Source organism: Triticum aestivum, chromosome 2B (genome assembly GCF_018294505.1).
Source record: "Triticum aestivum cultivar Chinese Spring chromosome 2B, IWGSC CS RefSeq v2.1, whole genome shotgun sequence".
Classification (NCBI taxonomy): Eukaryota; Viridiplantae; Streptophyta; class Magnoliopsida; order Poales; family Poaceae; genus Triticum; species Triticum aestivum.
Window position 1 is genome coordinate 12,615,350 of NC_057798.1, and position 22,484 is coordinate 12,637,833.

At 43.2% G+C, this 22,484-nt stretch overlaps 1 protein-coding gene and 1 long non-coding RNA gene across 3 annotated transcripts; both read left to right on the plus strand.

Annotated features, from left to right (window-relative positions):
* Window positions 1–919: 919 nt before the first annotated feature.
* LOC123043113 (wax ester synthase/diacylglycerol acyltransferase 11-like) lies at window positions 920–13,054 on the plus strand. 2 transcript variants are annotated; one of them, XM_044465461.1, is made up of 7 exons: window positions 920–1,213; window positions 1,286–1,888; window positions 2,011–2,077; window positions 2,373–2,440; window positions 2,608–2,823; window positions 2,958–3,095; window positions 12,631–13,054. In XM_044465461.1, the coding sequence occupies exons 1-7, from the start codon at window positions 944–946 to the stop codon at window positions 12,796–12,798; spliced, it is 1,530 nt and encodes a 509-aa protein (XP_044321396.1). In that variant the 5' UTR covers window positions 920–943; the 3' UTR covers window positions 12,799–13,054. The 2 variants fall into 2 exon arrangements, with proteins under 2 accessions (XP_044321396.1, XP_044321397.1); XM_044465462.1 differs by lacking the exon at window positions 2,958–3,095.
* A 7,035-nt stretch (window positions 13,055–20,089) lies between these two features.
* On the plus strand, window positions 20,090–22,206 carry LOC123043114 (uncharacterized). The gene is made up of 2 exons (XR_006419026.1): window positions 20,090–21,416; window positions 21,959–22,206. It is a non-coding gene; the product is annotated as an uncharacterized lncRNA (long non-coding RNA).
* Window positions 22,207–22,484: the final 278 nt, after the last annotated feature.

Genomic DNA, 22,484 nt, shown 5'->3' on the forward strand with positions numbered 1-22,484 from the left:
AGAAAGCTTCATTGGACATAGCCTGTGAGCAGTAGTATTAACTTTCCTTGCCTCGCCTCTATGTAGTGGGGCTTATGTAATAAAAGTTATTTTCTTTTGTTCCTAGCTTTGGTTTGGTTATTTTGTACTGCTCCTCTCAGTGAGCTGATGTATGAATGACTGTTTTGGTTTCATTCTAGCAATGGAGCCGGGGAGGAGCCTCCCGTTATTCTAAGAAAAGGATTTCACTTGTAACAAGGCTATGAAGACAAGTTCACTGTTTCATTTCGGAAAATTCAGTGGTAGTTTTTTTTTCCTTTTGTGACTGAAAATAAACAAGTAGTGTTTTTTCCTTGGGACTGGAAAATTCAGATTGGTTTGAAGAAAAAACCAGAAATAGTTGCAGAATTCTTGGGGCCTTTATCATTCGTAGGATTTGTAAAATCTAGGAATAGGAAAAATATAGGAATGGAGTGGCATGACATCTTGAATACTACAATATTAGTATGGTGGTTTGATAATGGGTAGGAAAAATGTAGAATTCTTTACATGAGGTTGGAGTGTATGAATTTTTTTCCTATGGAAAGTAGTACAAAAATGAATCCTACGAAAAACTCCTATGAATTGTAATCCTACAAATCAAATATGTTACATAGGAAAAATAGTCCGAACGATTGGAATCCTTCAAAATTCATTTAGGAATTGGGTGTGACTAGGTCTCAGTCGACTAAGATTTAGCCAAGTCTCGGTCAAGTGACATAACATGCAAGAGAGAAAATAAAAAACTGAAATGAAATTATTGCGCAGATCTTAATGTAAGATCTCACGGATATTGCATCAACTGAGACTTAGCAAGACTGATAGGAATTGTGCAAATATCTTTTGCGGTCCTATATATAACACCAAGGGAACAAAGAGCCTTCACGCATACGATCGAATAGCTAGCGTTCATAGGGTAGTAGTAATGGACCCTGGCAGTGGTGGTCCTTGGGCATCAGCTCAAAGAAACCGACTGCTCCCGATCCGCTTGTCAAGAGAACCTGCCAACACTGAGTGGACGCCGCCCGCCGGTTCTCCGGCGGAGGAGCCGGTGAGCCCTACAGCAAGAGCCATGGAAGATATAGGTATTTATATCGTCGTCACGATCGGCCTCGACACGCCGATAAACCTGACCGCCTTCCAAGCCGGCATTGAAGCTATGCTTGCCCGATGCCCGCGCTATGGATGCATTCAAGTACGCGCTCTTGTGACTACAACTGCTTAACCACAACAAGTACATGTATGTACGTATGACACTGGCATGCAGGTGGCGGATGGGTCCAACAATGGCGAGGCGCGATGGGCGCGCACTACTGTGAACGTCCAAGATCACATGATCGTGCCGAGGCTGGACCACGCGACCGACCCAGACAAGGCCGTGGAGGACTACATCGCCTCGCTGTCCACGCTCCCCATGGACCGCTCCCGCCCGCCATGGGAGTTCCACTTCCTCGACTTCCCGACCTCCGAGGCGGCCTCCACGGTGGCGATCCGCGTGCACCACGCCTACGGTGATGGTATGTCCACTATGGCGCTTCTCATGATGTCCACGCGCAGCGCCGCCGCCGACACGAAAAGCCATCCAGCCGCGCCTCCGCATCGTCGTCCTACGCGCACGAGCGCCATATATGCCCCGCAACGCCCCCCACTTTCCGCGGGCGTCCTGGCGTTCGTCGCATGGGTCTGGTCGTATCTTGTGCTCGCGTGGAACACTGCGGCAGATATTGCCTACTTCGCCGCCACGATTATGTTCTTGAGTGACCCGCGCACTCTCTTCAAGCGTGCCGACGACGGGTTCCACGCCAAGCGCTTTGCCCACCGGAGTCTTAGCCTCGATGACGTCAAGTTCCTCAAGAACTCCATGAACTGTGTACGTATAAGCTAGTTTTGTTCACAAAATTCTTTTAAGATCCTTCAACGGAGGGTGCTACTCGTATCTTTTTTTTCCCCACAGCCCGTTAACTTTCTTTCTATTTTTCCCCGGAACCACAGACTGTCAATGATGTGTTGGTTGCACTGACTTCTGCTGCTCTATCACGATATTACTTCCGCAAGTCCGGTAAGTGCGTGAATGGTATCAAGTGTTTAATGCTACAATCTTTTTTTCACCAATACGCCTGGGAGCGTATCAGGAAGGGTGAAAGTACAAGGTGTGAGAGCCTTCGATGGACGCAAGTCAGAGCCTTCGATATAGCCTAGTTTACATTACATCAAGCAGCGCTTGGAGTCCTCTTGCGCCGGCCTTGGCCCAGGCGCGCACGTCGTCTTGGATCGCTGCGTTTAATGCTACAAGCAATTACCGATATTTATTTTTACTACTACGACACTTCCTTCCTTAATTACTTCAATGACAGGTGACACTAGGAAAATCTGTGTGCGATCACTCCTTCCTGTCAACACAAGACCAGCCACTAGCCTACAGGTAAGATGAACTTTCTCAGAAAATATATGGAACGGATGCTAAATGTCATGCATCATCGATTTCACTAACATATACGTATCTCTGCACGAGGTCAGATGATGTCACCATCATATTTTGTAGATTATCAGTATTTTAATTTAATTTGCTGATTTTACCACTATGAACAGACTTATGTTAATGTGATAGAATCTGATAAGAGGAACGAGGTGACATGGGGAAATAAATTGGGCTACATCATTCTTCCATTTTATCTAGCCAGACACGATGATCCACTTGCATACATTCACAAAGCAAAGAAGGTTCTGGATAGGAAAAAGAGGTCCTTAGAAGTGATATTCACATATAAGATTGCTGAGATCTTCATGAATGTTTTTGGTGCCAAGGTATGCTTTGCTGCCCTTTGCTCTATCTATCTAAATTAGATTACACAAACATGAACCTAGCAAAGTAACAGTTCATAATTCTACATCTTCATTTTAATGTTCCAAATTGAATTTCATAGTCATCATTGAACCAGGTAGGAACTTCTATCTTCCGGTGTCTCTTTGCACGTACAACAATTGTTTTCTCAAACATGGTTGGACCAACCGAACAAGTAGAATTATGTGGACACCCAGTGGCTTTCATTGCACCTAGTGTCTATGGGATTCCAGAGGTAGGCAACCCATGATCTTGCATACTTACAAATTTTCCATAAGGTACTCAATTTTGATAAGAATGCAACTGATTCCTTTTGTTAAACACAATCATCCACTGGTACACTGATAACACAAAGATATATTGATAGATGCTCACCGTTGAAACCTTCAAAGGGGTGTATTGTTTTAATTTTGTGTAGACTGTGAACTCTACTATGATGACCCTTCTTCAGTGACATTTTTTTATTAATAGCAAAAATGGCACAATGAATCAAAGATATAAATGACCACCAGTCCAAAACCTACCTCGTGGAATATTTGAGTGCCCTTGACTACTGATACATAGGTGTAACTAGTTAGTGTATAGTTTATTAAGAACATTTGCTGAACTTGAAAGTGTAATGCAAGATCTTGCTGCACACGAACAGACTAATGTAGTTCAACCGATAATATGATTTACGATTGATATGTGTGCACAAAGTAGCTTTCTTGTATCGGATTACTAGAAAGACATGTTGCTTCAGTCAAATACACCACAAAAACCATATATAAATCCCCTACTGTAAACTGGCCCATATGTGAGAAATTGTTAGCTGCGGAAGCCCCCCCCCCCCCCCCCCCCCCCCCGGACACAGACACAGACACAAAAAAGACCGTTCCCTATATAACATGCGCGAAAGGTTAGATTCAGAAGCTTTTGCCGAATAGCAAGTTTCCTTAAAAGTAGAAATTATTTATCTTTGATTTGTTTCATTCAATCCATGTTGAACCGGGTTCCACTATCAGAGGTAAGGGGGCATCGAACAAAAGAACACAAAAATCAACTTGGTGCAAAAGGAGCAAAAACAAAAATCATCTTGGTGCAAAAGGAGCAAAAACAAAAACCAGGGTGGTTCAAACAGCTCAACAATATTTATCTTTGATTAAAAACAAGATGTGGAAGGTTGTCCACTAACCAAAACGGTAGAAACAAGACATAACCAAAAATCTCTACAAAAAAATCTGCTGAGACCAATGATTCTAGGGAGAACACTCAGTGAGTGATTGTACTGATTAAAATCATCAAGAGTAGATACCAAAATATGACATTGAAGAGGAAACCCACAGACCGCAATGGTAGAAACAAAGACATAACCCAAAATCAGTACAAAAAAATCAGCTGATACCAATGAGGCTAAGGACAACACTGAGTAAGTGATTGTACTGAGTAAAATCATTCCAAGATTAGATACCAAGATATGGCATTAAAGAGGAAAATTTCAAAGCGGCTAAAAACATGAGACAAGAGAGGCAAGCTACCCTCAGCATATTTTTATAGGAGCGAGATACACGGTCGAAATATTAGCTCCCTGCGGGTATTGAAGCCGGCAGCCCTGGAACACAAGACAATGTCCCTACCACTAAGATAGTGCTCAGTTCTGTGCAAAATGGGAAAAACAATGGACATTGTGCGCAGGTAGCATAGTCGGCATTTCATCGAAGTTCGCTCTTAGAAAACTGCAAGAGGTTTGCTCGGGTCAGCCCTTGGTACGGCCCACCTCCCATGGCCTAATTATTGCCCACCGTGTACCGCCCGTGTGGCACATAGCACCCACTCACTGCACTTCTCATTTGGAAACTTTTCCTCTTCACTCCCCTCGCCACTACTGCCGCTCACTCCATTCTCTTCATATCGACGGTGTGAACCCCATCCATTACGTCCTCGGCGTGGGGGGGGGGGGGTCATGGTAGCATCTGAGGCCATTGGGCCAAACAGGAAGGCAGTTTGGAAAATATGGAGTGGGGTGAGAGATAGAGGAGTTCTTGTGGTACACTAGTAGAAAACAGGGCATTAGTCCCGGTTCTACAACTGGGACTAAGCAATCGGGACTAAAGGCCCCCACTTTTGTTCCATGTTGCGTTACGAACCGGGACTAAAGGAGCTCCACGTGGCCGCTATGGGGCGCCCAGACAGGAGGACCTTTAGTCCCGGTTGGTAACACCGACCAGGACTAAAAGGCAGCCACGCGTGAGCATCCTGCCAAGCGCAAGAGTTTTTGTTTTTTTAATGAGGGGTTTAGTGTTTTGGAGGGTTTAGGGTTTCATATTGTATTTCCCTCTTTTCTTTTTGTGATTACCATTCAATTCTTTTACATTTGGAGTATCCATTTTTATTTTATTTTTTCCATTCAACTCAACGCTAGCTACTACATATAGCAATGAAGGAACCATTACACAAATCATCATGAATATAGAGACAAATGACCTCTCTTTCTCCGTGCTTGGTCAAACAACAAGTTTTCGTATATCTATTCGACGCTACTATGTATAGTACACGTACATGCATATATACAATGTAACATCTCTTATGATCCCTAATATCTAATTACCAACATTCACTACCCATTCTAGATGGTATTCTCCGGTTTCAGCTATGATCTCTTCAAGGAAGAATCCTACCAAATCCTCTTGAATTGCTCGTATGTGAGCCTTTGGTAGGAGTTCGTCCCGCTTCCATTCGATCTAATTTAAAGAAAGGGATCAATATATATTTGTGATTATTGTTTACGTACATCAAGTTTTTCAAAAAATCTGCCCGTCTCAGAGGTCATCTGGCGAATGAACTCGCAAACATAGTATCCACATAAGTTATTCCCAGATCCCTGCCTCGAGCACTTTATGAGAATAGAGTTCAATCAAAAATAATCAAGCACTTCACCGTACATCCATTGTCGGTTCATCTGCATGTAATTAAGTATATCAAAAACCATTACATAACATCGTGAATAGAGAAATGACTAAATTAATACAAGTTCATCATCATATTAAAACCAAAGTACAGTAGTGATCAAATGTTATTACTGCAAAAATAAATACATAAACTTTATACATAGTTCTCATAAAACAACATACAACTATGTAAAACATTTGAATGCAACAATAAATATGATCAAAGTTACAACTAAGGTAGCAATTAATCCAACAGCATAATGATACCAAGCCTCTTTATCGATGGCATATTTTCTAATCTTTCTAATCTTCAAGCATATTGCATCTATCTAGATCTTCTGTAGATAGATGACATCGGCTACATGCAACTCCAATTTCATCTTCTCTTCTTCATTCTTCTAAATTTTTCTTTCAAATAATTGTTTTCTTTTCAACTAAATTTAACCTCTCGACAAGAGGGTCGGTTGGAATTTCCGGTTCACATACCTCCTAGATAAAGACATCTATGTCAAGTTGGTCGGCATATATAATTGTCATATACACTAAATGAATCAAATAGTTATGAATGATAATATACCACATACAAATCATAGACCAGATGAGAGCTGATGGAGCGGATACCAAAACCATGGTACTATATAATAACAATCAATAATACAAGTAAGAAAATGATACAATTAGCTATCTAAATCATACAAGATTTTTTTTCTTTTAAAAAAGATAAGAACAAGAGGCTCACCACGGTGGTCCCGGCGACGAGATTGGCGCGGCCTATCGACGACGGGGACGGGATGGCACCCTACACATGCGCAAAGTAAGAAGTTAATTTGTGCTCAAATTGTGCATCTAAATCAAATAAATTCCCACATACACTCCTCCACTAAAACACACAAACAACTCTACTTCTAGAGCATATGAAATGCGCTAAACTAGCAGTGAGAGATGAACGGATGAAGTTGCTAACCTTTTAGAACACTTGGATACTTGGTGCACCGTCAAATCTAGACAAATCTTGGGGAAAATGGAGCTTGATGGTCGAGCTTGGAGGAAGAATAGAGGAGAAAGCTCAAGTATGGCTTGGGCATTTCATTGAACACCTCATGTGCATAGCAATTGAGAACAGGGTAGCACACACACCTCCCACCTTCTACGGCCAAAAAACAGAGCAGTGGGTGGGCAGGGGAGAGGATATATATAAGCATCTTTTTAGTCCCAGTTAGTGTCTAGAACCAGGACTAAGGCTGACCTTTAGTCCCGGGGTTGCGCTAGGAGTGAGGCCCTTTAGTCTCGGTTGGTGTCTGGAACCGGGACTAAAGGTCCAAGTCGAACCGGGACTGATGTCTGCCGAGGCCCGGTTGGCATCCTAGCCGATCGAACCAGGACTGATGCTCACATTAGTCCCAGTTCGTAACACGACCGGAGCTATCACTCTGATCTGGCCAGAACCAAAGCCCTGCTTTCTACTAGTGGGTGGCAGAGAGAGTGACAGGGAGTTTTTCTTTAGAACATAGCCACTAGACAAGCCTGATCCTTTTCGAAAACTAGACAAGCCTGATATTGAACTAATGGAGTGATCAACCTGTGAGGAATTACATCCACCAATAAATAAATACAAGAATAGGTAACAGAACCAAAAAAGCAAATACAAAATTGCTACCAAAACAGCTTACAAGCACCATAACAGCTGACAAACATCAAATAAGTAACAAACCACTAGCTTCTTGTAAAAAAGATGACAGGCTTGATGTCGACGAAGCCCTCCAATGCGAACCGAGCACAAGAGCATGACACAACCTGGAAATGACAGAACACACACTCATCTCCATTGGAAGGTGGTCATCATCCTTATACTCACCCTCTCCAATTCCAAAGGGGACCCTTCCCCTTGGATCGAAGGGAGTTGTACCATCCAAAGATAAAGCAGCTCACCCTAGAGCATGGATAGGTGATTCTGAGGCACTAGGGGAGATGCTCAGCCCGACCACCCCACTGCACTAGAATCTCCATGCGAAGAGCCATGTCGGGGCTCACTGATCCACTCATGAATAGATGAAGCTGCTATAGGGCATGGTTGATGAAGAAACACACACATAGAGGAGCTAAAAGCTCTAATGCTAAGCAACAGAGAAGAGCTCGCATGAATCAACATCGTTACCATGCCACCCATGATGTGTTGCTGCAAATGGGGAAGAGGAACTAAATTTGCTCCCATCCATGATGATGACAGGCGAGCAATTAAGCACCTACGCACAAAGCATGCATCGAACAACCACAAAGAACTGCAAAATGACAATAACCCAACAAAATGTGGCACCAAGGCTCGACCTCTATCTATGATGTATTATTTTTTTGAAACAAGGCAAAAGATTTGCAATTTTCATTGATTAAGAAGAAGAGAGTTTCTTGGTTAATCAAAGGAAAACCAGGTGAAAACCTTGATACAAACCACACATAGGGTATACGCGAACGACCTAGCCACAACAACGCCAAACAATCGACCGCCGCATCGAGGACATGGCATCTCTGATTTTGCTGACGAGCATCACAGGACAAAATTGCAAGCCTTGCACTGACCTAGTCCAGTGAACATCCAGAGAGCACCGCCCAGTGAAAACCGCCCTCATGGAGTCATTGTTACCACAATGGCCCCGCCGCCCGCAGCTTCGACTTCTCGTGTCACAGCCAAAAACCAGCATGGGCACGCCCATTGGTGCACCGGACCTTCGACACCAGAAGGACAAGCCGTGACTCGACTCTGCTCACCACCATTGTCGTTGCCACGCGCATTGCAACGCCACACCAACCTCACCGCCGGCCAGGCACTTGGTGACTACGATGTCGTGCACGTCTAGCCTGCAGGAAGCACAAATGGAACAAAGATCACCAAGACGGTGCCCCAAGGAGGGAATACAACGTTGGAGATGCTGCCGCCACCTGATCCAACCAAGATCTTGACTTTTGCCGGAATCTTGACCCGAGAGATGAGGATGCAGAAATCACCATGACGGTGCCTCAATGGAAGAAAGCGACGCCCACGTGCGCTGCCGCCACTGGCCGGCAAGCACCGGCGGAGCTTTCGGCCAGATCAGTAGCACTAGCACTCCCACGCGTTCGACTAATGCCAGCCAGCATCTCCACTGACCCGCGCACCACCGCACAGCAACCGCGCCATCGCCATGCAGGGACTGCCACCATGCCTTGCTGAGAAGAGACAAGCCACCCTCCACCAAGCACGTCGCGGTCGCTGTGTCGCCTGCGAACTCCACGGCCAGGCCACTGACACACCAACCGGGACTAATGAGCACCGCCCGCCTAGCCGTTGGAACCGGCACTAATGGTCACATTAGTGTCGGTTCATTTACAAACCGGGACTAATGAGCTGAACATTAGGCCCTTTTTCTACTAGTGAGAATCCAACCCCTCGAACAGATTTGCAACACCGAGGGCGGCCACAAGAGTTGGCATGGAAGGGCTTCCACCACTCGCCAACCACGACAACAAGATCTGGAGGCCCAGCAGGCAACCGCCACTGCAGCACCTCCAGCCGGACGACCGCCGGAGACGAAGCACCCGGCTAGAGCCGGGACATGCAACACCTAGACGAGAGCAGGGGCTGCCACCCTGCCCAGTCACGCCAGACAAAACTATCGGGCCGGATCCCACACAGCTTGTCGACGCGGCTGCACCAACCTAGCTACCGTTGCCCGAAAGCAAAGCGCCACCACCATTGCGTCGTGGCCGCACGTCGTGTACAACAAACGTGCAAGATCCAATCCACATGCGCACCGCCACCTCTGCCGCGCACCTCCTCATGCCACTCAGACGCCCCATGACCAGCGCTGCACACCATGGAAAGGGAGAGTACCACCACCAACCACTACTTGGGAAAAGCCTAGCAGTAGCGCGGGCAGCTGCGCTACTGCTACAGCGCTACAGTTAACTTTTAGAAGTAGCATGTGTATGATCGTGCTACTGTTATCAGTTGGTAGCAGTAGCGGTTTTACAAAACCGCGCTACTGCTAATAGCTGCAGCGCCTTAATTTAAAGCGTGCTACTGCAATTAATTTTTTGAAAAAAATTGTGCTAGATATTTTCTTTATATTTGTACAGGTTTTATACAATAGTCATTATGTTATGACCATACTTGGACACTAATCATGATGAGCTATTATATCATTCGCTGGAAGAAACACGAATCATACCGTGTTTCTTCCACCCAATGATATAATAGCTCATCATGATCATAATAACTCATCATAATAATAACAACGTATCATCATAGTCATATAGGAACTAGCTAATCATTCTAACACAATGTAGCACATAACTCATCATCATCATCATCATCATCATCATCATCATCATCATCATAACAACTCAGCATCATAGTCATATAGGAACTAGCTGATCATTCTAGCACAATGTAGCACATAACTCATCATCATCATCATGAAAACAATTCATCATCATAGTCATATAGGAACTAGCTCATCATTCTGGCACAATGTAGCACATAACTACCTAAGACGTGCTACTCTTTCGAAGGTAAAATAGCATAAAACAGGCAAACCCCGGATTCTCCATTATGGAGAATACAGATGAACATGTCTCCTATTTGCGGGATGCGCTTAATGTTGCCCCCAAGTAGTTCTCCGCGATCATTCATAACTTTTCTCCAACCTTTGATTGTGAGGACGCCATCACTTTGATGAATCATGTATGCACTGAGGTGAAGCATGGGCCAACTTGGCCGTAAGCTTATAATATTCATGTCACCTTTAATTTCTTTAAGACGTGGTACACAATCCGCCAGGAGTTTCTGTTGAAGAACATCATTATAACATACTTAGCAAAATGTAGTTTAGCTTAAGAAGAATATATGCAAAAAATGCACTGGTGACATAATAGAAAGAATCTTACCATGATATCTTGATGGATGTTAATGTAGTTCAACACGTGAACTAGTGGAACGTATTGACCATAACATGGAGGGATGTGATGACTCGTCTTAAAATTCTCGACATCATTAATCCATGAAACAAAATGATTTATCTCCTCGCAAGTTAGTTCAGACCCATAACTGTAGTAGGTTTTGTCTACTACTTTCCGTATATTTTTAGAAGAATGGAAATAAGCTATCAATGGAAATGACCCACTGTGCTGCTAAGTGGGCCGGGGAGCAGGACCCGTGCTGGCCACAGTAGCAGTGTGGGTCGCCGGACCATGCTACTGCTAAAGGGCTTAGCAGTAGCGCGGTTCGGCGACCCACACTGCTATTGTGGCCAGCCCATGGGGGCACCGCGGAGCCTACTTAGCAGCAACGCGTTTCGTGGCCTCAGCGCTACTGTTAATTAAGTTCTACATGTAGCGCCTGTTCAGCACCGGCGCTACTGATACTTAACTGCAGCGTGTGTTGTCAACCCCGTGCTACTACTAAGAATCTGCCTATAGCGCTTTTCCTACTAGTGAACTCGACCAGGGAGCACCACCGCGTGCAGACGAGCGCCATGAACACCGCCCCAGCAGCACCAGCGGCCCACCGCCGCAACCTTCTAGCCCCCAGGCACTTCCATTGTTGGGCCTGCCACCACCATGGCTGATGCCGACGGCAGTGCCGACAAGGGAGTCGACGGCATGGGGAGATTTGGTGGCGGGGCTAGGGTTTGAATCAGACGTCGCCCTGGGGAGTGACACAGGGCTCTGTTTGTTTTATCTTTTCTCTATATATGATGTCTCTAAACTCCCAACAAGCACAACGGAATGCCATAGCACACCCTCAACTCACCCAAAGCAACACCTTCAAGAAGGTAATGACACAAGCTACGCCGCAACCCCAATCCAGAACAGACAAGGTTTTTCACCCTGGAATGAGAATGGGAGGGAGTGGGAAATGAACGTCAAGGACCCCTCTGAGGAGGAAGACATCACCAGTAACGTCATGGCCGGAGCATCCACCCAAAGATTTCTCCTAGCTAGCTCGATTCCTCATCTCTTGTAGCCCCACCTTCAACAAATTAGGCGCCCAATGGACACCAATGGTCCGATTCATTGGGATGGAGAGGGAGCCGACCTTCAGATTCGACACAATCCCAAGAAGACTTGGCAAACCCCTGCGACCAACGGCCAATACCTGCCGCCAACCTACACAACCAAGGAGGAGCAACACCCATGCGCATTGTTCGCCGAAAAGCCGACACTGCCTCGACCTTTGAGCCCTCCGTTTGAAGTCGGAGCATTTGAAACCTCACCGCTACCACCCTTAGCGGTTGTGGGGGATTCGTTGGGGCCCTCCTTTAGATGCAATGAGGGGAGAAGAGCATGGGAGGGAGTGCGACGGCTAGGGTTTTGTCCCCTCTCAGTCCCCCCAAGCGCAGCCAAGCAGGGGTCTAGCAGAACGTTTTCAGAGGATAAAGATGGATTCACCGGTGGAATGTGTATATTGCAATCCTTTGGCCAAATGTTCCAATCATGTCACTTTGTACATGCTGGCATGCAATCAATCGGTCAACTGTCAGAGTTGCCAAATATGCTAGTCAAGCCACCCGGTGACTATCGAATATAATTTCAAAAGGAATTAATTACCATATATCAAGGGCATTTAAAATCTAAGGACCGATTCCAATATACACTGAATTATGGTGAATATGGGTGTATACCGAAGTAAATAAGGATGGAGACCCGAAAATTAGTCGAAGAGGTATTTCATGTAGAATAATGATTTGAGAGTTTCTTTAGCTCAATTTTTCTTTCCTCGATTTTGTACAGCAATTTTGTAACAACCCAAAGGTATTTCATTTTTTTCTTACCATGACTGGCAATTAATTTCTAGGATTGCTTTTGTAGGCTCTGATTATTCACTACCAAAGTTACAGAAGCACTATCAAGATAATTCTATCAGTAGATGAGGACATGTTTCCAGACTATCATCAACTTCTGGATGACTTTGACGAAACCCTCGCGGCCATGATGAATGCGGCTTCAAGACCTTTAACATTGACCAAGGACGACTAAGCCACATGCAACTAAATCAGGGCCCTACCTCAACTCCTTCGCGTATATGCGCCAAGTAATATATTCTTTTGTGTGTGTCATATGTACAACTAATAGTGTTTACTTAAAATAAATACATAACACCTCTCACTGTTTGCATGCAATGAATAAGGTTAGCGTATATGAAAACAATTCCTGGATAACGGTGAAAATAAATTCTACCGTGGGTGGGACTCAACGCCTGCATTGCATTGAGATTCATTATATTTTTCAGTCCTAGCAAATTTGTCTTGTTTCGGAGTGTTGTAATAGTATTTTTTCTAGCTGCATTTATGTGTTCACACTCACAATAAAACCAGGAGACTCATATGAAAAAAGATTGCGCCAGGCCATAACAAGTTGAAATTCGCATGTTACCTTAGTAGATAAAGCTTGCAATGATCTTCCATTACAAAAAAGTGTGAGAACCCGGAATTAACTTCTAGACCCTCCTGTGTATATTTACCCCAGGATCATTGTTGACAACACAGCGAAATGATATCATTGCACAATGCATAAAATGTATTACAAGTTTAAATATATCTTGCCACAAGGCATACATAGAGAAATGTCTGATGACATTCATTACAACCAGAAAGCAGCGAAAAATACAATGCGCAGCGACTCCATCTCAGCCACAGGCAGTCGATGTAGTCCACATGACCTCACTCCTACGGATCGCCATAGTTTTCATAGTCATCACCTTCCTCTTCATGGAACTCTGTTGTCAACAAAATTATTGCCATGAGTACATTACATACTCAACATGCCTCCCACGGCGAAGGACCTAATATCTACATGTGGCTTCAAAGGAAGGTTGTATGGCTCATTTTCATAAAGCTAATTTTGGTTGACAAATAAAGTAGTTGGATAAAAGAAGTTTAGATGAAAACATGTTTTATCTCCAGAATAACTTTCATCAAGTGAGGATCCTCAATCAACTCACGTCCTTCATAGGTTTCAAGAATAGGGGCAAAGAGGGAATAAGCAAGACAGGTCCTATACTACGTCAAGAAAGATTCATGTGTTGTCCATGACCGTGGACACGGCTATTCGAATAGTTTCACACTCTGCAGAGGTTATACACTTTACCCACACGACACAATCCCGACTTGTTGCCACCAGTGGCCGCTGGCGTAGTACACCATTTGGTATACCGGCAGGGAGATTGTGATGAGGTCTTTCATTAGACCAAACTTACTGTGCCAAGCCCACTAGGATTCAACGCGGAAGTAACCGCAGTTCACAGTCCGGGCCCCCCTTTGTGCCGAGGATACTCCTCGCAAGGCAGCTATCCCATCTGCGGTACGGCGATGACGACAATAAGAATGAATTAACTAACTAACCAAGCCAGTGCCCATATAGCATGTGGCTGTACTGTTATCACAATCTTCAAATCCAAGACTTATTAGGCCTCATGCGGCACGGACGACTGATTACCCCCTTCAACTCGTGAAGGGCAGCCAATCGCTCCTTCAATCCTTGATTCAGCTGTCGCCCGCACCAGTATTCAGATGGTAAGTTTCACCCAGAGTAGAAGAGGATAGAGAAGGTCAACAAGGGCCAACTGGCCTAGCTCAGCGATAAGTTTCAACTGTCAATGATTCAGAGATCATTCAACAATGCACCTATAGGGTGATAAGCATGGCTAAGCATTTCTACTCTACCAGAATACTATAATTCTACTCAGGTGTCAAGTAAATAAGCGACAAGAGGATCAAGGTAATGTGTCAATTGACACGCTAGCTACGAGAATTAAAGTAGCATGCACATAGTAACAATAAAACTCAATGCAATTTTATAAAACATAGGATAAGTATGATCAAAGAAGGAGGCATGCCTTCATTGTTGAGTCCTTTGATAACCTGGTTCTGTTCATGTCTGACATCGTCGTCACTCTCCCTACTCGTCGTAACGATAGCAAATGGAAAACAAATAAATACCATAACAAAAGTAAATCCAAATAACATCCAAAATAAATTAAGGGTGGATAGATATTGATCTGATGGAGATTCCAAAAGGAGATAGAATGATTGAAAGGTAAGTAGAGGACTCGATGAATTGACATGATTTAGGTTGATGATGGATATCAAGGCTTGCCAACAGTACTAACGTTCTAATACGAACTATTGTACTTACCGCTAGTAGTACCCACTACACATCTCACCTAACTATATAAAAAATAATGGCATCAACACACATGAAAGGGAACAGTCCTTTGCACACTACACAATCATAATCATGGCATGATAAAGGTAAAAATTAACCATAATAAATATTTAGATAAAATCTAAATATTTACAATGGTTATTAGCAAGCAAGTATTCTACATGACAACCAAACCAACATTATAAGCCATTCTAATTAAGCAATCAAATATCATTACATAAAATGAATTGAATTGATCTAGGTCTAGACCTAAAACATTATTAAAACAAAATAGGATCCACTCCATTAAATCAAACAAATTCATTTATCCAACAATTAACAAGAAACTATACAACACATGGAACAGATGGATGAACAACTATCAGAAACATGATATGGTTAAGATTAATATTAACCACAAGTAATTATTTGGATGAACCCAAATGATTATAATGGTTAACAACAAGTAAAGACTAAACATCAATCATAACAACTATTAGTAAGCATTTCTATAATAAAAGACAAACCAATACTATGGTAGAAACTAATTAAACAACTTAATATAGTAACACACATCTCACACAAGGCATGTGAGTATAGGATCATACCGATGTCTTAAGTAATAACACAAGCATCACACATAAAATTTATCAAGAGAAGATACTAAATTAGGACATGCTCTTAATAATAATAAAACAACTAATACCAATGAGCACTGGCAATACTATTATCACCAAATGCTTACAATAACAAGGCATGATACACACACTTAGTGTGATCAAAGTACAACTCTACTAACATGACATATGACTCATCCAAAGCATATGATAAGTCATAGCAACAAGTATTCAAACATTCATAATACTAACATTAGACTAAAATAAACATCTACAAAGAAATACAAGGGTCTAAGTACTCAACTATAGCATATGGAACATAATAAGACAAGAAAAATCACTAGCATGACTTGATGCATAGGCTTAAGCATATCACAAACGGAATAGTAAAATAAACCAGACATGATGTGAAGCATGGATGATCATCACACGAGATGTCACAGTATGCTACTAATAGAATACAACTCCTAACTATGAGATTACCTAGTTGATAATAACTAACCTAAAGATCAAACACAATGTTAGCATACAACACTATACCATGCTAGTTATGATAAATAAGCACATGAAAGCATACTAAGCATATGGAAAGTAAACAACTAGATCATCACATCAACCAAATCAACATGCATTATAGAAGCATGAATAAAAAGATGACATGTATTTCTAACTGGTACAACCTACAATTACAAGTACATAAGATGCATCACTACTCATGATCTTCTAATACATGAATTGGTACACACACACACACACACACACTATGTAGTCTAGTTGTACAATCACAACATCATGGCACTATATTGAAGCAAGAAGGAATCCTACTTAATTAAAATATATGAGATCATAAACTACTAACATGTACCTCTACCAATCAAATATTAAGCATATGATTGGTCATACAATATAAAGTAGCACTCATATAACACATACAATCAAAACATGCGTTGGATATTGAGCAAGTCCTAACATGGCATGTTAATAAAAAAATGTAAATGAACACATGATAGTTACCAAGATGAAATAAACTAAATTCTATTTCACAAGAATAAATTATATATAGTAGTACAAAACTAAATGATTTCATGAAGCATCTATCCATGCAATCTTGTATAACACACATTTATAAAATAAAAGGAACAACTAGCCAATAATATTCTATGCTATGAACTACAATGTACTCATATCCAAACAATAAGACATTTCATTTGACATCTAGCATAAAGAATACTATGCAACAACACGTACTAAAAATATATAAACATATTTTGTAGACATGGCATAATTGCAAACAAAACAAACATGCGGCATGGATGAAAATGAATATATAATCAATATCTAAGATATATTCATTCTAAAAAAATGAAAATAATCAAAACATTAGGTATTGCATAATCAAGCAAAGGTTAGAGTCATTCTACATAGACCTACATATGGTAAAAATTTGCAAAAACATGTACATAATCATATCATAACTATATACCGCACGAAAGAAAAATATCTCGTGAAACAATTTGTTCAACAATTAACAAATAACTATAATTGGTAAATAAATCAAGCAAGTGACATGACACACCAAAATTACAAGGCGAATACCCTGCACTCCTAGGCATGTCAAGAACATATGAAAATAACAATATATTAACACAAAAGTTCACCGATGAATCCTACACATAACCATGCAACACTATTTTAAAACTATTGTTTTACTCAACAAGAGCGGCTAGATAAAATCTATATTAAATCTCAATTGACTAAACAAGTAATGTAGTAAATCAAATGAAACTCCTACGATTAAGAAATATTTAGGAGCGACTCCTAGGTATATTTCACACAAGTGAAAATTAAAAAGTGAAAGAAACATACACGTAGTGTAATTCCCATTTAACTAAACGAACGTATAATAGGATATATGCGCAAAATCTAAAACAACAAACGGGTTCCTCTAACCACTTAAAACATTTCATCTATTGGGATCATGACCAAACAGTGAACAAAAACGGTGAAAATAAGCCAATGAACTACGGTCCGTGCGACGGATAGCATCGACGCGCCCAACAACAAAAATAGGAGGAACTATGATGTCTAGGAGATAACATGAGTGATGTTTAGAAGGTGTGCAATAGGAATTCGATGGGATCAATGGTAATTAAGGGAGGGCTGTTTTTGTTTTGTATGTGTACGTGGCTGTTGGCCTTTCTTTTCTGTTGGTTGAGCGTACAGAGGAAGGAGGAGATGAGACGCTCGTTCGGCTGGGTGTTGGGACAGTTTGGCCAGGCCCAAGTGGTAAAATGGGAAGACAGAGGAAAAAATTAAAAGAGGAAAGTATCGTTTTCCCCCTCAAATCCTGTCTGATGGACCGATTTCCCCCCAAAGTCTAAAACCGGATCAATCAGCCCCTAAACTCTCCAAAACCGGATCAATTTTCTCCCATGGTGGTTTTGCACCAGATTTAGGTGGTTTTGACTAGTCTCCTTGCTGACTGGACAGTGCTGACTTGGCAGCGCACGCCCCACGCTCACCCGCTGCCGTGCCCCTGCCCGCCGATGTCCGCTCCTTTGGTCGCCCGTGCGCCGGCCATGCCCTGCCTCACCCTCGCCCAATCGAGCTCCCCGCGCGCGCGTAGGCTCCGGACGTGCCCTGCTTCTTGCTGATGCTGCCTTGCCGCCGTCTCTACTCGACTGTTGCGGCCTTCGCTTGCTGCTTCCCTCTGCTGCTGACTCTACATCGCCCGTCCGCCGCTATATGCTCGGCACCGGCGCCCGCCCTGCCGTCGTGCCTGGTGCTCAGCTCCCGCACGCACCCACGCCGGGGCGCCACTCGCGCCTGCCGCCGTGCGCCCGCTCCTGCCGGAGCTCCCCTATCGCCCCCGCACCCCGCTGTTGGCCGCCGCATTTTCGCCCGCGCCCTGGTGCCGCCCGCCTGCGCCCCCGCGAGCCGCGCCCCGTTGATGGCCCCTCAACGCCTGATGTCGCCAAGCTCCCTGCTCGCCGTGGCGGATGCGCCACCGCCGGAGCTTCCCGCCGTGGCCGCCGGCCCTCCTCTGTGAGGCCGCGTGCGTGCCCGGCCTCTGAGGCCGGCCCCAGTTTTCGCCAAGTCAGCACTGTCCAGTCAGCAAGGAGACTAGTCAAAACCACCTAAATCTGGTACAAAACCACCATGGGGGAGAATTGATCCGGTTTTGGAGAGTTTAGGGGCTGATTGATCCGGTTTTAGACTTTGAGGGGAAATCGGTCCATCAGACAGGATTTGAGGGGGAAAACGATACTTTCCTCAAATTAAAATGATGGACTTGCCACAGGGAGCTCCTATTGGGCGCTACAGGCGCCGCGCAACCTAACGGGCGCTCGAAGCGACGTCTGGGTGGGCCGGCCCAGGACCGCGCACTGCAAAAAAACCCCGCAAAAACTTGCGGTAAAAGAGATTCAAACTCACGACACAGCACTTATATTCAGAACAGCTGACCGCTTGACCAACAAACTACAAGTGACTACTTGCAGTGCGGAAGTTTTAAGAACAACAAGTTAGACGCGCTATATATATTACATAACGTTTAGATGTTTCAATTATTGCAAAACATGTTCATATATTTCAACTGAAGTTCATGAACATGCAAAAAAAGTTCACCAAATAAAAAAATTTCATGTGTTCAAAAAAAGTTCACGAACTCAAAAGAAGTTCATCTTATAAAAAAAAGTTCAATATATTTCAAAAAAATTATCAGATTCAAAAATGGTTTATGAGTTAAAAAAAGTTCATTGATTACGAAGAAAAGTTCATTGAATTTGAAAAAATTTCATTGAATTGGAAACAAGTTCATCGGATTTGAAAAAAAGTTCATCCAATTTGGAAATAGTTCATTCAAATTCATAAAACGTTCATTGAGTTCGAAAAATAGTTCATCGAATTAGAAAAAAAGTTCACGATTTTTAAAAATAGTTCATCAATTGGAAGAAAAAAGTTCATCGAAAAATGAAATAACTTCAGGAATTTGAAGAAAATTCATCAAATAAGGAAGAAAAAAACACAAAAACGAAAAAGAGAAAAAAAAAGAAAAGCGGGACAAAGTAAATAAAGGAAAGGATGGAAACATCCAAAGCTGCCTGTGTGGCCTAGTGGTTAGCGTATTGTTTTAGCAAACAGGAGGTCAGCGGATCGAATCTTTGGAGCCTTTTTAGAAAGACGAAGGGACACAGAGTTGGGCCGGCCCAGCATGGAGGTCTGCAGGCGACAGTTTGCGAAATGCATACAAACTGGCGCCTGCAGCGCTAAATAGGAAGTGCTCTTGCCACAGCACGGTTGGGAGGTAGAAAAAAAAAACAGATAAGGGCCTAGAGGGTTCTGTGCCGAGTTTCATAGAATTGGGAAATTGAAATTGATTTTCCAATTAGGACAATCTAGAAAGGAAATAAAAGCTCAAACAAACATCCAATGTCTGAAAACAAATCCATAAAATGCAGACGCTCATCATTTAATACCCAAAAGGCAAGAAACTTCAAACCCAACTCAAAGCAGAGAACAAATTGAAAAGTTTTAATTTAGGTTATCTTTTAATTAAATTAAATCCTCCAAATTATAAAAGTCTAATTTAAGCTTCGTTGCCAAATAAAACAAACAAAAATTTTCTCGCCCTGATTTTTGAAAAAAAATTTCTTAAACATTCCGAGAATCGGGATGTTACAAAAAGATAGGAGTTTTCTTTTGAAAAAGAAGGTTAAGACCCCGGCCTCTGCATCAATCGATGCATACGGCCATTAAAAAAGATACGGGTATTCAACAAGATTATGGTTCATAATTTCCAATAAGATTTGATCATTGTGCCAACTGCCAACTCGTAGCAAATCAAAGAAAAAGAGAAGCAACTAATGTGCTAGCAGGAAGGTCCGTGCGTTTTTTGATCTGCGCTCTTCGATCCTTAGGTCGGCCGTAAAGTGATTTGCCAGCCCACTCAGGGGATCCTGCAAGGAAATTCATTACGGAATCAATAACTCCCGAACATACCGCATTTTTAGAGCTCATCCCAAACGCCTCTTGCGCCGTCAATCTTTTAGCACGAATCATAGTGCAATGAGGCTATCCACGTCGTCGTTATTTTCATTCAGAGAAACTGCGCGTCGTCGCGGACGTAGCCAGCCACACATCTCTTTCGCCCTTATCCATCCAACCCCTCCTCACTCTGCAGAGCCTCGCCCCACCACTCTCTCTCCCTCTCCTTCTTCCTCCCCACCACTCATGGCGTCGTTGCCGGCGGCGAGGCCGGGCAGCCATGGATCTGGGAACCTCGCGTCGCGGCTACCCCGGTCGTGCTGCGCGTGGAGGTGCTCTGTCGGCCCGCATCAGCGGCGCAAGCATGAGCACCAGGAGGCACCCAGGCCGTGCATCGATGAGAAGCTCGCCGCCGTGGCGGCCCCAGTCGCCTCGTGCTTGGACGGCGGCCCGCGTCAGTCATGCGAACAAGAGCACAGGAGGCCACGATGGCTGCAAATGGTGGGGGCGAGGGTTGGGCTCTCCCGGCGTCGCGCGAGTCGTTGAGGGGAGGCGATGGCTATGGATGGCGTCGAGCAGTGGTGGAAGCCGCTCCAGCTTCCGTGCCGCGGCCTCTCATACTATCAGGTGCAAGTAGGTCGCCGGCAGGGCTTAGCCCCCTCAAGCAGATGCGCTGTTGACGAGAACCGCCACCACGCCGGCGAGAGGAGTCGCGCCCTCCACTGGATCTCGCTGGTGGGAGGAGTCGCGGTGGAGGTGTTGCTCCTGGGGGAAGCGACGACCTGCCTCGCATGAATTTGCCAGAGAGGTAGGCGGGGGCGCGGGGATGGCTGCAGCCACGAGCCGGAGGTGAGCAGTATGCAGTACATGTTTCAGTGATTTTTGCTAGCCTCCTCACTGAAGTTGATGCACGGTTCTGGATTCTTATATATATATAATGCAAATGTGTAAGATTCTACATGTCAATTTTAGTGTGGCAGATGGTAATTTAGATAGTTCAAATTTAAGTATGCAATCAAATTTAGATCATTTTTCACATGACAATTTTTATGTTCATTTTGTGTGAAAGTTGTGTAAGATGGACCCACTCGGATTTTATGTGTCATGGGAACATGACAATTTCGCAGTAGTCTAAATAACAATGCTGAATTCACTTTTTACATGGCAATTTTACTTGTGTTCACTTTGTGCGCAAGCTGTGGATGATGAATCCCTTGTTGCTTACTATGTATCATGGAAATTTAAGTTCACGGAAGAGCAGAATTTTTCTGTTTTTAAAGTAGTGAGGGCATATAGCTTTGAAGATTATCCCAGAAGCTAGACAAGCACGCAAAACATCATGATACTTACACCAACTTTCTTCCTTATATTACATTTTTTTGTATGGACAGGGTTGGCAAATATTGGAGCAGTGAGGTGGTAGTTTAGTGTGGGCAACACGACATTTTTTGGACATGGCAAATTTTGTTTTGGTTCACAAGAAAATTCATGTTTGTTTAATGTCACCACTACTACTTTTGCCATGCCACATTGTTTTACCATGCTAATTTTGCTAAGCTTTTTGCCCTTGCAAAAAAGTTTAGCACTGACTATGGCAACTTTAGTTTACTATTATCAAAACGGATGAAAATTCATAGTTTTTTTTTGTTTTTTCCATCAAACTTTACTTTATAACGATGGCAATTGTGCCTTTGTTTTCAATATAGCAAATTTACCTAACTCCCCATGGCAATATTTAACTTTTATTGCCATGTCAAGTTTTTAATATTTATTTGCCATGGCAAATTTACCTTTATTAACACGGCAAATTACATAAATCCCCATGGCAATATTTAACTTTTATTGTCATGACAAGTTTTACTATTTATTTGCCATGGCTAATTCATTTTTAATAACCTGGTAATATTTAACATTTAT